The sequence below is a fragment of the Babylonia areolata genome, chromosome 22 (genome assembly GCF_041734735.1).
Source record: "Babylonia areolata isolate BAREFJ2019XMU chromosome 22, ASM4173473v1, whole genome shotgun sequence".
Classification (NCBI taxonomy): Eukaryota; Metazoa; Mollusca; class Gastropoda; order Neogastropoda; family Buccinidae; genus Babylonia; species Babylonia areolata.
Window position 1 is genome coordinate 46493699 of NC_134897.1, and position 15656 is coordinate 46509354.

General features: G+C 41.8%; 1 protein-coding gene across 1 annotated transcript in view; it reads right to left on the bottom strand.

Moving 5' to 3' along the window:
- The window catches only part of LOC143297241 (pentatricopeptide repeat-containing protein 2, mitochondrial-like), a 19591-nt gene extending 3977 nt beyond the window's left edge, over positions 1-15614 (bottom strand). The window contains exons 1-8 of the mRNA XM_076609481.1: positions 15507-15614; positions 14090-14182; positions 13018-13216; positions 11485-11599; positions 6755-6931; positions 4291-4404; positions 1340-1414; positions 479-592 (exon numbers count right to left, since the gene is read on the bottom strand). Coding sequence (XP_076465596.1) covers positions 479-592; positions 1340-1414; positions 4291-4404; positions 6755-6931; positions 11485-11599; positions 13018-13216; positions 14090-14182; positions 15507-15573 — 954 coding nt within the window. The 5' untranslated portion in view covers positions 15574-15614. The remainder of the gene's footprint in view (positions 1-478; positions 593-1339; positions 1415-4290; positions 4405-6754; positions 6932-11484; positions 11600-13017; positions 13217-14089; positions 14183-15506) is intronic.
- Positions 15615-15656: the final 42 nt, after the last annotated feature.

Here is a 15656-nt window from a genome sequence, read left to right on the forward strand (position 1 = left end):
CCGTGGTATATACAGTTTCACTCCTTAATAACTACAAGATAAAGTTTCTGCATCAATACCCGACATTAATTAGCACATGCTTGGTGCCCTATCTTAATTGCATATGGAGGATAAATGTTTGTGCAAAGCAGAACATTGCTTGAAGGGTTTTCTTTCAAAGATTTTTTTATTATCAAGGGCAAGGTGGTAAAGCCATGCTATCAGGCTTTCTCTTTTACCTAGTGTTCACCAGCATGAACATGCACCCCCAAGAGTTTGGCAGCATAGATTGCTGAAAAAACAACAGTTATGCATGTAAAAATCTCACTCACAGATAGGAGCAAACAGGGGACTTGCAACCCTCAACTGCAAGAAAGAAACAGCTTAGAACCAAAGTTTTGTGTTGGCATATGTGGTTGTAAACTTTGGAAAGTTCTGGACATATGTGTCACCATGAGATCATTAAGTGAACTGTTCACAATAGGAAGACCACACTCACTGTGTCTGAATAAAGGATGCCGCTTCGAAAGCTGGTAGGATTGTTGCCTCTCAATCCCTTCTCCATGGTGGTCAGGACCTCTTCCAGTTGGCCCAGCTGGGCTAGAGCCATCAGCTGTAAATTTATCATGCTGCTTTCAGTCTGGGCTGAACAGATATGACCACTGACAAGAACTTTTGAATAGAACAAAGACATTTGATTGGGGCTGAACAGATGGGAACATTGGCAACAAATTCAGTTTTCCTTGATCCTCAGGCTTTTGAACAAAACAAATGCATTCATTTCAGGCTAAACAAATGGGAATGTTGACAATAATTTCTGAGTGTTCTATTATCCTTCTGAGGAAAAGGAACACCTGTGTCCATTAAGGCTGGGATATTGAAGTGTGAGCACCAGGAGTGCGCTGGAACAGGTTCAACAAGCCTGGAGACCCCAAATCCGGTACAAACAATGCACTTGATATCCACTGATACATATTGTAGAGGCTCGTCATATGAAAGAAAAAGAAAGAAAAAAGAAACATGCATACAGATCGAGAAAAAATGACAGAAAAACTTAGGACTGTGGCAAAATGATCTCTAAAGGGAAAGCTCCAGAATTTCACTCATGTATTTCTGCCGGGACAAGAAAACTATAAGCTGTGACACATCAAACCACTCACTTTCATTCAGCCATATCAATCTCTCAACATACACAGAATTGGTAATCACAAAGACACATCACCCTGCTTTAATGCACTGTGTAGAATCCATAGTTATCAAGGAATGAACTGGAAGAGTAAGAAGGAAATGGAACATGCTTTGGAACATCGGTTCTTTTTTTCTAAATACAGGTCCAAGAAAGTGCGACATGAAACTTTACCTTGATGTTTTTGAATATTGCTTCATTGGAGCTGATCAGTGACTGGGCAATATCCACAGCCAGTGGTGCCTCCCGCTGCCATCAAACACAATATTCACTTCATTGGAGCTGACTAGTGACTGACCAGTGACTGATTAGTGACTGACTGACCAGTGACTGACCAGTGACTGACTAGTGACTGGGCAATATCCACAGCCAGTGGTGCCTCCCCCCGCCATCAAACACAAAATTCACTTTATTGGAGCTGACCAGTGACTGACTAGTGACTGGGCAATATCCACAGCCAGTGGTGCCTCCCCCCGCCATCAAACACAAAATTCACTTTATTGGAGCTGACCAGTGACTGACTAGTGACTGACTAGTGACTGGGCAATATCCAGTCAGTGGTTTTTCCCCCACCATCAAACACAAAATTCTCTTTAAACAAAAATCCATGTGCTGTACAGTGAGTCAGAATTCAAACCACGTACAACAGACTACAACTCTAAATGTGAAATGGAGAGGGATATTAATTTTTTTTAAATTTACACCCTCCTCCCCCCCCCCCCCCCCCCCCCGAAAAAAACACACCTTTTGCAGCTGATCATGCATGATGAGTGCAGAGAAATGACTTGATGTACATATATAGCCAATAACTCCTAACCAATAATTCTTTCTTTATGTTTGTAAAGAGAAGCTGAAAAAAACACAAAAAAACCCAACCCCAAATGATGTCTATGACACTGAAAGAAAACCATGTAAAACTTTTCAGCTGTTCAGTTACACTGTGACCCAGGTTTAATGTTGACAATGACCTCTTGTGATGTGACGTACAAGAAAAGTAGCTAGTACCTGGTAATAAGCACCATGCAATGAAAGACAGTTCTCTGATTTTCACTTAGAAACTCCCTCCCAAAACAACTAGTATCAGACTATCATCAAAGAATCACCATGGGGTGAAATACAGTGTTAAGGTTTTTATACAACTAAGACTTGACCACAGGAGCAGAATACAGTTTGTAATTGAAGAATCAGAAACACACACTGTCAGACAGGTGACACTTACCTGTCTGACAGCCCAGGTGACACACACCTACCTGTCTGAAGGCCCAGGTGACACACACCTACCTGTCTGAAGGCCCAGGTGACACACACACCTGTCTGAAGGCCCAGGTGACACACAACTACCTGTCTGAAGGCCCAGGTGACACACCTACCTGTCTGAAGGCCCAGGTGACACACACACCTGTCAGAAGGCCCAGGTGACACACACCTACCTGTCTGACAGCCCAGGTGACACACACCTACCTGTCTGAAGGCCCAGGTGACACACACACCTGTCTGACAGCCCAGGTGACACACACCTACCTGTCTGAAGGCCCAGGTGACACACACCTACCTGTCTGAAGGCCCAGGTGACACACACCTACCTGTTTGGGGCCCAGGTGACACACACCCACCTGTCTGAAGGCCCAGGTGACACACACACCTGTTTGACAGCCCAGGTGACACACACCTACATGTCTGAAGGCCCAGGTGACACACACACCTGTCTGAAGGCCCAGGTGACACACACCTACCTGTCTGACAGCCCAGGTGACACACACACCTGTCTGAAGGCCCAGGTGACACACACCTACCTGTCTGAAGGCCCAGGTGACACACACCTACCTGTCTGAAGGCCCAGGTGACACACACACCTGTCTGACAGCCCAGGTGACACACACCTACCTGTCTGAAGGCCCAGGTGACACATACACCTGTCTGAAGGCCCAGATGACACACACCTACCTGTTTGGGGCCCAGGTGACACACACCTACCTGTCTGAAGGCCCAGGTGACACACACCTACCTGTCTGAAGGCCCAGGTAACACACACCTGTCTGAAGGCCCAGGTGACACACACCTACCTGTCTGAAGGCCCAGGTAACACACACCTGTCTGAAGGTCCAGGTGACACACACACACACCTGTCTGAAGGCCCAGATGACACACACAACTGTCTGAAGGCCCAGGTGACACACACCTACCTGTCTGAAGGCCCAGGTGACACACACTTACCTGTCTGAAAGCCCAGGTGACACACACGTACCTGTCTGAAGGCCCAGGTGACACACACCTACCTGTCTGAAGGCCCAGGTGACACACACACCTGTCTGAAGGCCCAGGTGACACACACCTACCTGTCTGATAGCCCAGGTGACACACACCTACCTGTCTGAAGGCCCAGGTGATACACACCTACCTGTCTGAAGGCCCAGGTGACACACACCTACCTGTCTGAAGGCCCAGGTGACACACACACCTGTCTGAAGGCCCAGTGACACACACACCTGTCTGAAAGCCCTGGTGACACACACCTACCTGTTTGGGGCCCAGGTGACACACACCTACCTGTCTGAAGGCCCAGGTGACACACACACCTGTTTGACAGCCCAGGTGACACACACCTACCTGTCTGACAGCCCAGGTGACACACACCTACCTGTCTGAAGGCCCAGGTGACACATACCTACCTGTCTGAAGGCCCAGGTGACACACACACCTGTCAGAAGGCCCAGGTGACACACACACCTGTTTGACAGCCCAGGTGACACACACCTACCTGTCTGAAGGCCCAGGTGACACACACCTACCTGTCTGAAGGCCCAGGTGACACACCTACCTGTCTGAAGGCCCAGGTGACACACACCTACCTGTTTGGGGCCCAGGTGACACACACCTACCTGTCTGAAGGCCCAGGTGACACACACTTACCTGTCTGAAGGCCCAGGTGACACACACGTACCTGTCTGAAGGCCCAGGTGACACACACCTACCTGTCTGAAGGCCCAGGTGACACACACCTACCTGTTTGAGGCCCAGGTGACACACACCTACCTGTTTGGGGCCTAGGTGACACACACCTACCTGTTTGAGGGCCCAGGTGACACACACCTACCTGTCTGAAGGCCCAGGTGACACACACCTACCTGTCTGAGGGCCAAAGCAGCAGCAAAGAGAAGACACCTGCGGGACAATGCCTTGCCTTCCGTCCTGGCTTCCCCAACCAGTCGCTTCATCTCTTGACAAGACTCCTTACAATTCTGACAGAAAAAAAGACACACATCTTCTGGACTTGGCTAAAGTATGACATGTATAATTTAAAGATGATACACACAGACACACATTATGTGTGCACATATACACATTCATGCATACACATCCACACTCACACCCACCACATTCATTGTTTATCCCTTTAACCTTTCCCGTACGTCGCCTAAAATTTTGCGCGCCGTACGTCGTGGGTGTGCAGAAACCCATGGTTTCTAAGAAGGAATGACCCCTCGCTGTACGTCGTGGGTGTGCAGGCACCCATGGTTTCTGTGTACGAACTAACCCTTCGCTGTACGTCATGGGTGTGCAGGCACCCATGGTTTCTGTGTACGAACTAACCCTTCGCTGTACGTCGTGGGTGTGCAGGCACCCATGGTTTCTGTGTACGAACTAACCCTTCGCTGTACGTCATGGGTGTGTAGGCACCCATGGTTTCACTGAAGAAATAAGACCTTGCCGTACGTCGTGGGTGCACAGTAACCCACACCTGTCCGTAAAGCAAATTTGACTTTTCTTCAGCAGACTTGCATGCGCAGTTTCCACTTGTGCGTGTAGGCTATTTACTCCAGTGCTTGACCAGGCGCATTGTGAATAAGTTTTGCCCGTGAGAAGAGAGTGTTGTTACTTACAAAAAACGTTTGTTTTTTTTTTTTTTTTTTTTTTTTTTTTTTTTTTTTGTGTGTGTGTGTGTGTGTGTGTTGTTTTTGTTGTTGGTTTTTTTTTTTTTTTTAGCGGCTACACGCCCATCCTCTTTCGGTCAAGGCAGATGCCCTAACATAGCAGCAACAGCCTGGTATCAGTCCCCCCTTCCCTTGGCCTAGATCTCGGCATTCCTGGCTGGCTGGCTGGCATTTTTTTTCTTTCTTTTTTTTAGCCATAGTCGGGTTTTCTCTACTTTGAACAGATTAGGATAAGAATAAAATTTCTATATCAACTATCTTTCTTTTTTTAGCCATAGTCGGGTTTTCTCTACTTTGAACAGATTAGGATAAGAATAAAATTTCTATATCAACTAGATTTTAGATCAATTGATTTCAGACTTACAAAAATATCCAGTTCTTAGAAAGGCACTTTAATTCCAACTAGATAAAAAGCTATCAATCAGTTGCTCCCGATCATTCTCTACAAGAAAAACAGTTCATTCAATATTGTTGAAGATATCTAGTGCAATAAATATTGTTTTCTGAAATTAGTTACAACTTTAGAGTAAAACTTGCCGCAGACTTGAACCGGGATACGATCAACAAAAGAAAAGGTCACTCTCATCTCTCTCTGTAGCGAGCCCAAGTGACGTCATGTCGACAACGCGTGGCGCGCAAGCTTTGCATGGGTGGCTCCACACCCACGACGTACGGCGTGCAAGGTTTATTCTTTGGGAGTATGGGTGTCGTCACACCCACGACGTACTGGGACATTAATTGATTAATAACTTCTTTGTTTATGTATAAAAGAAAATAATGTTCAGTGGATATGTAGTAAACTATATTATGGACAAAGTCATGAAATTATGTGGAAGTGGCTTCAATATTACTTGAGTTACAGAGCAAAAACACTTGTCTGGGTGATTTCACACCCACGACGTACGGGAAAGGTTAAATGCTTATCCATGAGACTCAAAACGTTCCCTTACAGACAAAAGATTTCAAGTAAAAATACATTTTCACACATTTCTACTTGCTGTCATTAACACAAAGACACACATAGCTTGTTCTCTGTTATTTACACCTCATTCTGACAGTCATTCATTGTGGAACTCAAACACACACCTCTCTCACACATGGCACTCTCTCTTCCTTCCTCCTAACTCACATTAACACACTATCAAAGTTACTGATGCACACAGACACACACACAATCACAGACACACACACACACACAAAGCACACATACACAAACACATACACACTAACATATATATGCACAGACACTCTAACAACAAACACACACACACACTCACTTACACATACACACACTCTCTCTTCCACAAACACACACACATGCACAAATGCATGTGCACATACACAAACACATACACACTAACCTATACATACACAGACACTCTAAGAACACACACACACACATACACACACACACACAAACACACTCTCTTCCACATGCACCCATACTCACACACACATACACACACACACAAACACAAAAATCCATGTGCACATACACAAACACATACTAACATAAACACAAACACAGACACTCTTATAACACACACACACACACACACTCTCTCTCTCTCTCTCTCTCTTTCACATACATCCCCCACGCCCCCCCCCCCCCCAAATGAACACACTCACCCCCCCACACACCCACACACAAACTAACCAGCTGATAGAGAGCTGCCATAGCCACAGTGGTGCAGTCAGGTGTGAAGCTGGCAGACAGCCCAGACAGCTGCAGTGCAGTGAAGGTGTCCACTACCTGCCGGTACCTGCCTTCCTCGTATGCCATGTCCATCAGCAGCAGGTGACACGTTGTGTTCCGGAACAACCCCTTCAGATCCTACAATATATCTTGATTAATCCAACTGGAAATTATAAGTGCATTAAAAAAACAAAAAAACAACCCCCCCCCCCCCCCCCCAAGAAAAAAAACACAGTGTCACCCACTACTGCAGCGCCACATTCTATGTGTTCGATTCATTGCATACAGTGTGTGTGTGTGTGTGTGTGTGTGTGTGCATGCGTGTGTGTGTGTGAGAGTGAGAGAAAGAGAGAGAGAGTTCTTAAACTGATATGCACATGTGTGCATCCATAATTCTACTATATCTGTGTTTGTGTATGATTTTTGATTTATGTAGTACTTTTTTTATTTACTATAACCCACCCTAAATTCCTTGTGACCCCAGTACACTTGGTAATAAAGACATAATCTGTTGTCCAGCATACTGCCCCTTTGTTTGTTGTTGTCATGCTCCACTTGGTAATAAAGACATAATCTGTTGTCCAGCATACTGCCCCTTTGTTGTTGTCATGCTCCACTTGGTAATAAAGACATAATCTGTTGTTCAGCATACTGCCCCTTTGTCATGCTCCACTTGGTAATAAAGACATAATCTGTTGTTCAGCATACTGCCCCTTTGTTTGTTGTTGTCATGCTCCACTTGGTAATAAAGACATAATCTGTTGTCCAGCATACTGCCCCTTTGTTGTTGTCATGCTCCACTTGGTAATAAAGACATAATCTGTTGTTCAGCATACTGCCCCTTTGTCATGCTCCACTTGGTAATAAAGACATAATCTGTTGTTCAGCATACTGCCCCTTTGATGTTGTCATGCTCCACTTGGTAATAAAGACATAATCTGTTGTTCAGCATACTGCCCCTTTGTTTGTTGTTGTCATGCTCCACTTGGTAATAAAGACATAATCTGTTGTTCAGCATACTGCCCCTTTGTTTGTTGTTGTCATGCTCCACTTGGTAATAAAGACATAATCTGTTGTTCAGCATAATGCCCCTTTGTTGTTGTCATGCTCCACTTGGTAATAAAGACATAATCTGTTGTCCAGCATACTGCCCCTTTGTTGTTGTCATGCTCCACTTGGTAATAAAGACATAATCTGTTGTTCAGCATACTGCCCCTTTGTTGTTGTCATGCTCCACTTGGTAATAAAGACATAATCTGTTGTTCAGCATACTGCCCCTTTGTTTGTTGTTGTCATGCTCCACTTGGTAATAAAGACATAATCTGTTGTTCAGCATACTGCCCCTTTGTTGTTGTCATGCTCCACTTGGTAATAAAGACATAATCTGTTGTTCAGCATACTGCCCCTTTGTTGTTGTCATGCTCCACTTGGTAATAAAGACATAATCTGTTGTTCAGCATACTGCCCCTTTGTTGTTGTCATGCTCCACTTGGTAATAAAGACATAATCTGTTGTTCAGCATACTGCCCCTTTGTTGTTGTCATGCTCCACTTGGTAATAAAGACATAATCTGTTGTTCAGCATACTGCCCCTTTGTTGTTGTCATGCTCCACTTGGTAATAAAGACATAATCTGTTCTTCAGCATACTGCCCCTTTGTTTGTTGTTGTCATGCTCCACTTGGTAATAAAGACATAATCTGTTGTTCAGCATACTGCCCCTTTGTTGTTGTCATGCTCCACTTGGTAATAAAGACATAATCTGTTCTTCAGCATACTGCCCCTTTGTTGTTGTCATGCTCTTCTAAAATGGTAGGAGATGCTTCAGGCATTGACGTATGAACGTGTGTGCACATGATGTGATGCATATGCATGCCTTTCAGTGCTGATATACAGCGTTTGCCTGGGTAAAAACAAACAAACAAACAAACAAAAAAGGTTCAGACCAGTGTGTATTGTATTGGAATTCTTGTATAAAAAGACGCAACACCTGAATTTCTAAAGAAAACATATATTAAAAAATCCTGGTATATGGTGTGCTCATGGATAAGACACACAAGTCAGAAAAAAGTAGCAAGCCACTTTCAAAACAGTTTTTAAGTACATCAAACATAGAACAGAAACAGGAGTTCCTAAAAGAACCCCCCCTCCCCCCCTCTCCCCCTAACCCCCCCCCCCAAAAAGAGTATCACTTAATTCATGAATCGGATCTATTTCATATCATCCAAGGAGAAGTCAGAAAAATCAATGGGTCTGCAAAAAACAACATAGCTTCGCCATACCTTTCCTTCTCTTTACAACAGTGCACAAAGAGACAAAACAAGACAAGACAAAATTCTTTATGCTCCAGGATAATAGATACACTGGTGTCCTTTTTTACACCCAGTCTGAAACAGGGTCAACACTACACCATGCTACATATAGGTCACAGCATGCATGACACAATGCTACATATAGGTCATAGCATGCATGACACAATGCTACATATAGGTCATAGCATGCATGACACAATTGCTACATATAGGTCACAGCATGCATGACACAATGCTACATATAGGTCATAGCATGCATGACACAATGTTACATAAAGACATAACATGCACGACATAATACTACATATAGGTCATAACATGCATGACACAATGCTACATATAGGTTCTAACATGTATGACACAATGTTACATAAAGACATAACATGCACGACACAACACTACATATAGGTCATAGCATGCATGACACAATGCTACATATAGGTCATAACATGTATGACACAATACTACATATAGGTCATAACATGCACGACACAATGTTACATAAAGACATAACATGCACGACACAACACTACATATAGGTCATAGCATGCATGACACAATGCTACATATAGGTCATAACATGTATGACACAATACTACATATAGGTCATAACATGTATGACACAACGCTACATATAGGTTATAACATGCATGACACAATACTACATATAGGTCATAACATGTATGACACAATACTACATATAGGTCATAACATGTATGACACAATGCTACATATTGGTTATAACATGCACGACACAATGTTACATAAAGACATAACATGCATGACACAACACTACATATAGGTCATAACATGCATGACACAACACTACATAAAGACATAACATACACGACACAACACTACATATAGGTCATAACATGTATGACACAACACTACATATAGGTTATAACATGCACGACACAATGTTACATAAAGACATAACATGCATGACACAATGTTACATATAGGTCATAGCATACATGACACAATACTACATAAAGACATAGCATGCATGACACAATACTACCTATAGGTCATAACATGCACGACACAATACTACATATAGGTCATAGCATGCATGACACAATACTACATATAGGTCATAACATGCACGACTCAACGCTACATAAAGACATAACATGCATGACACAATACTACATATAGGTCATAACATGCACGACACAACGCTACATATAGGTCATAACATGCATGACACAATACTACATATAGGTCATAACATGCACGACACAACGCTACATAAAGACATAACATGCACGACACAACGCTACATAAAGACATAACATGCACGACACAACGCTACATAAAGACATAACATGCACGACACAACGCTACATAAAGACATAACATGCACGACACAATACTACATAAAGACATAACATACATGACACAATACTACATAAAGACATAACATACACGACACAACGCTACATAAAGACATAACATGCACGACACAACGCTACATAAAGACATAACATGCACGACACAACGCTACATAAAGACATAACATACACGACACAATACTACATATAGGTCATAACATGCACGACACAATACTACATAGTCATAACATGCACGACACAATACTACATAAAGACATAACATGCACGACACAATACTACATAAAGACATAATATACACGACACAATACTACATAAAGTCATAACATGCACGACACAATACTACATAAAGTCATAACACGCATACACAATACTACATAAAGGGATAAGCATGGTAATAATAAGACACACACACACACACACACACACACACACACACACACACACAGGCACAAGCATGGTATTAATAAAAGACATAGGAAAAATAAACAGAGAGAACACACACACACACACACACACACACACACACACACACACATACACACACTCTTACACACATGCAAACGCACACTTACACACACATGAGCATATATTGTGTATGTTATCAAATACTATACTAATGTGAATATGAAACAGTAAGTCTAACAGAAATACACACTGCAATAAAGAAAGAGAAATTGAGAGAGAAACAGAGGAAGTGGTGGCAAAATCAATCCTGAACATGATTTTTGTCTAGTTTTGCAAGAGATAAAAATATGAATACAATCAGCCGAACTTTAGTCAATTTCTGTGAAAAGGATTCAAACACATGCACAAACACACATGACTCCACATGCATTCATGCCTGCATTGTACAACAACAATAACAAAGTAATAATCAAGTAATTTCGATAAAATCATGAAATTGGAAAAAAAAAAGACATCAAGCCAAGAATTACTACAATTATCAAGTAAATGCTCAAACACTTTGACAATGGCACGAGAAAGAAAAACTATCTGCAGCAGGGAAGAAAGGAAAAAGATTACCTTGTCACTGTAGAGTGAGTGTGCTGCTGCTGGCCGTTTGAGAACATATAAAAGTCGAAACAAAAGTGGGCCAAACTGAAATCGTTTGGGAGACAATGGTCCTTCTGCTATCAACCTGCAGGGAAAACAGATAATAATAAAATTATAAAAAATAATAAAAAAAAAAAAAATTATGATGATGATGATGATAATAATAATAATAATAATAATAATGATGATTATGATAATAATAATAATATTAATAAATTATGATAATAATAATAATAATAAAAGACAGTACTTATATGGTGCAAACTCCCCGTGTAACGGGCTCTAAGCGCCTCACATGAAACAACACATTTACAATGGTGCGTAATAACATACCTCAGCACATGAAACAACACATTTACAATGGTGCGTAATAACATACCTCAGCACATGAAACAACACATTTACAATGGTGCATAATAACATACCTCAGCACATGAAATGACACATTTACAATGGTGCATAATAACATACCTCAGCACATGAAACAACACATTTACAATGGTGCATAATAACATACCTCAGCACATGAAACAACACATTTACAATGGTGCATAATAACATACCTCAGCACATGAAACAACACATTTACAATGGTGCATAATAACATACCTCAGCACATGAAAAAACAACACATTTACAATGGTGCATAATAACATACCTCAGCACATGAAAAAACAACACACATGTGTATCTTTACAAGACAATACTACACATTGCAGGTATAACGCACACACTCACACACATGCACACACATAAAAAATAACCTATGCATGCGATGCATAAACAAATATGTTAAAATAAATAAGATGAAAATTAAAAAGAGAGAGAAAAAAAAGAAGCAATCCTAAAAAAAGTTTTATTTGTCTCATGTAATGGTATCGCATGATCCCTTCTGTCAGAAAGTATGCTTTTGATTCACAGCTGTATAAAACAGTGGACCGCAAAAGAAAGAATATTTTTTAGGTTGAACGTTTTCTCATGTGATCTGGTAAAAAAAATGCTGGTATATCACACACACAAACACACACAGACACAGGGGCTCACACACATCCTGTATACTTCAAACAAGTGGAGTGAAGGCCTAGAGGTAACTCCTAGGAAGTGAGAGAATCTGAGCATGCTGGTTCCAATCATGGCTCACTAGCCAATATTTTCTCCCCCTCCTCCACTAGACCTTGAGTGGTGGTCTGGACGCTAGTCATTTGGATGAGACAATAAACCGAGGTCCCTTCTGCAGCATGCACTTAGCACACGTACAAGAACCCATGGCAACAAAAGGGTTGTCCTTGGCAAAATTCAGTAGAAAAATCCACTTCTACAGGAAAAACAAATAAAACTGCACGCAGGAAAAAATACAAAAAAATGGGTGGCGCTCTCAGTGTAGCGATACACTCTCCCTGGGGAGAGCAGCCCGAATTTCACAAAGAGAAATCTGTTGTGACAAAAAAGGAGAAATACAAATACAACAACAAATATAGCACATACTCAGTCTGAATACCTTACCTTTGACTGTGTGTGTCAATGTCTGCAGAGGTTCCCTGGTTGCCTGTCTGACTGATGTACAGCTGTTTCAGCAGAGCTGTGGCCAGTGCCACTTCTGTCTCACTGTCAGCCACATACATCAGCTTCACAAGGTCAGACACTATGTGGCCGTCTTCAATTTTACCTCCATGGGAAGTGTCCCATAATCGCTGCACAAAATCTGGAAAAGAAAGTTGGCCTGTTCTAATAATAATAATGGACATCTCTGTGGCCCTTTTCTCCAGGAATACTGCTCAAAGCACTTTAGATTTCATTCCCACTCCCCACCTCCCTTATCTATACCCCCCCCAAGCTCCCCACCCCACACGGAAGCACATGCTAGAATACACTCATGCAACTGAACATTGGAAACCACCCACCCACCCATGACGCCCTCCAGAAAATGCGCCCCTGCAACATGCACTTAGGCATGTACATACACACAATGCATGGATACACACTAGCACCTGCCACACACATGGCTAACGGCTTCTCCACAATAAAGCAAGCATTTAAAACCACATCATACCAAGTCCAGAACAGTGAGACACACTGACACACATTATCTTATTAGTTATATACATAAAAATACAGTACAGGCACATACTCATATCCATTTCTTTCTTGAATTAATACTTATACAGATATATTGACACACATAAATACACACAGTTGCTGGAATCAACAACAGCATCTTTTAGTTATAACACAAAAGATTTGTGTGTGTGTGTGTGTGAAAATGACTACAGAATCCAAATGAAAAGGGTGAGATTATAATTGATTTCCATATATCTGATGCAATGCTATACAGTGCTCTTTAGAGAGAGAGAGAGAGAGAGAGAGAGAGAGAGAGAGAGAGAGAGAGAGAGAGAGCATGTATGTGTGTCTGTCTGTGTGTACGTGTGTATGGGTGCATTTTGCGTATGTGTATGTGTGTGTGTATTTATACACACATACCTATGTGCACTATTTCCTTGAAAATACTGAAAGAGAAATATAACCTAACAGATGATTGAAGATAACATTGCAGTATTGCATGAAACCAAATACATACCTGTTTTGTTGGAAAGTCTATCTTTTTCAAAGATGCGTATACGCTTGAAATTTTCTACACCCAAAATCTCACTGCTGAAGAGATGTCGCTTTACTGTAAAAAGACACACACACACACACACACACACACACACACATATCACTTAAAGTGGAAAGACATCATACTGAAGACTACACACACACACATACAGAGAAATATGCATATGCACAGAAGGACACATACAAACCTTATGTCAAATTGCAGTATCTTCCCAGCCCTTTCATAAACCAGATGATTTCTGCTGTTCAGATCAAGCCCTGTTATGAAAACTGAATGGACTTGAGGACTATACACAACAAAATTCCACCCTGTAGCTACTGCTATTATTTTTCTGTTCTGACCCATTATCATCACTGTTTCATACCCTGGTTCATCTGCTGCAGTATCACTGCTGGCAGTCCACAGGGAACTATCAATGTTAAGTCACATGTAGGTGTATATGGGTGGGTGGGTGGGGAGAGAGAGAGAGAGAGAGAGAGAGAGAGAGAGAGAGAAGCATACACACACACACATGTATATATATATATATATATTTATTGATATAATCATATATTCATTCATATATATAATGCATGTAATGCGCGCACACACACACACACACACACACACACACACACACACACACACTCACTCACTCAATCCCATTATCTTGATAAATATAATCTTCCTTTTGACCATTTCATTATGCTTTTGTTTCCTTTATTTGGTGTGGGCAAGCAATGACATCATGATGATGAAACTCCTGCATTAATTTTGAGCCAAAAGATGAAGGAGTTCAAGTTATTGATCAGATTAAACACTACTGCGACTAGCTTCTTTGATAGAGACAGTCACTACCAACTGAGGAAAGTGCCATTGTATGTGAAGCTGTTGGTGTGTGAAAGGTTTTCAACTCTCAAATGTGGTATATGGCAAAGCCAGCCTCAAGCTTGGCCTGAGAGATGTGCTTATGCTCACCAAGCACAGAAGATGTACTTAAAAAAATCATTTGAACCTTGATAAATCCGTTTGAACAAATTCAAGCGAGAACATACAATGAAATCACATGCCTTTCAAAGTACAAGTAACCAAAACAGGGCTCATGTCTTCTCCACTTCTCTGTGTGACTGACGGAGTGTTTGTCCACGCCTTGTGAACACTATTCATTCCGTCCCGAGGAGAACAATTGTGGATATTGTCTAAAATAGAAAACCCTGGATCTGTTCTGACTCACAGCACTTCGATTGAAAATGAAAGTAGGGTGACAGGACCTCCACAATAATAAAATGTAGGAAAACTCAAAAGTTTGTTTATCGGTTCTAGAAAAAACTTCAGTTTTCTATGAGGCTTTGATTGCTAAATTTACTATAACTGCGTTTGAATGGGGAAACATCATTACCTGAAATGATAGCTAATTCAGACGACAAAATGCACGACCTCCATGGTACTCTTCCAAAGAAAGCCATCTTGTGCGAGAGTAAAAAAATATTTTGAATTGCGTCCCTTGTTACTTCCAAGGGGGACCACTGTGAAAAATGAAAGTTCAGTT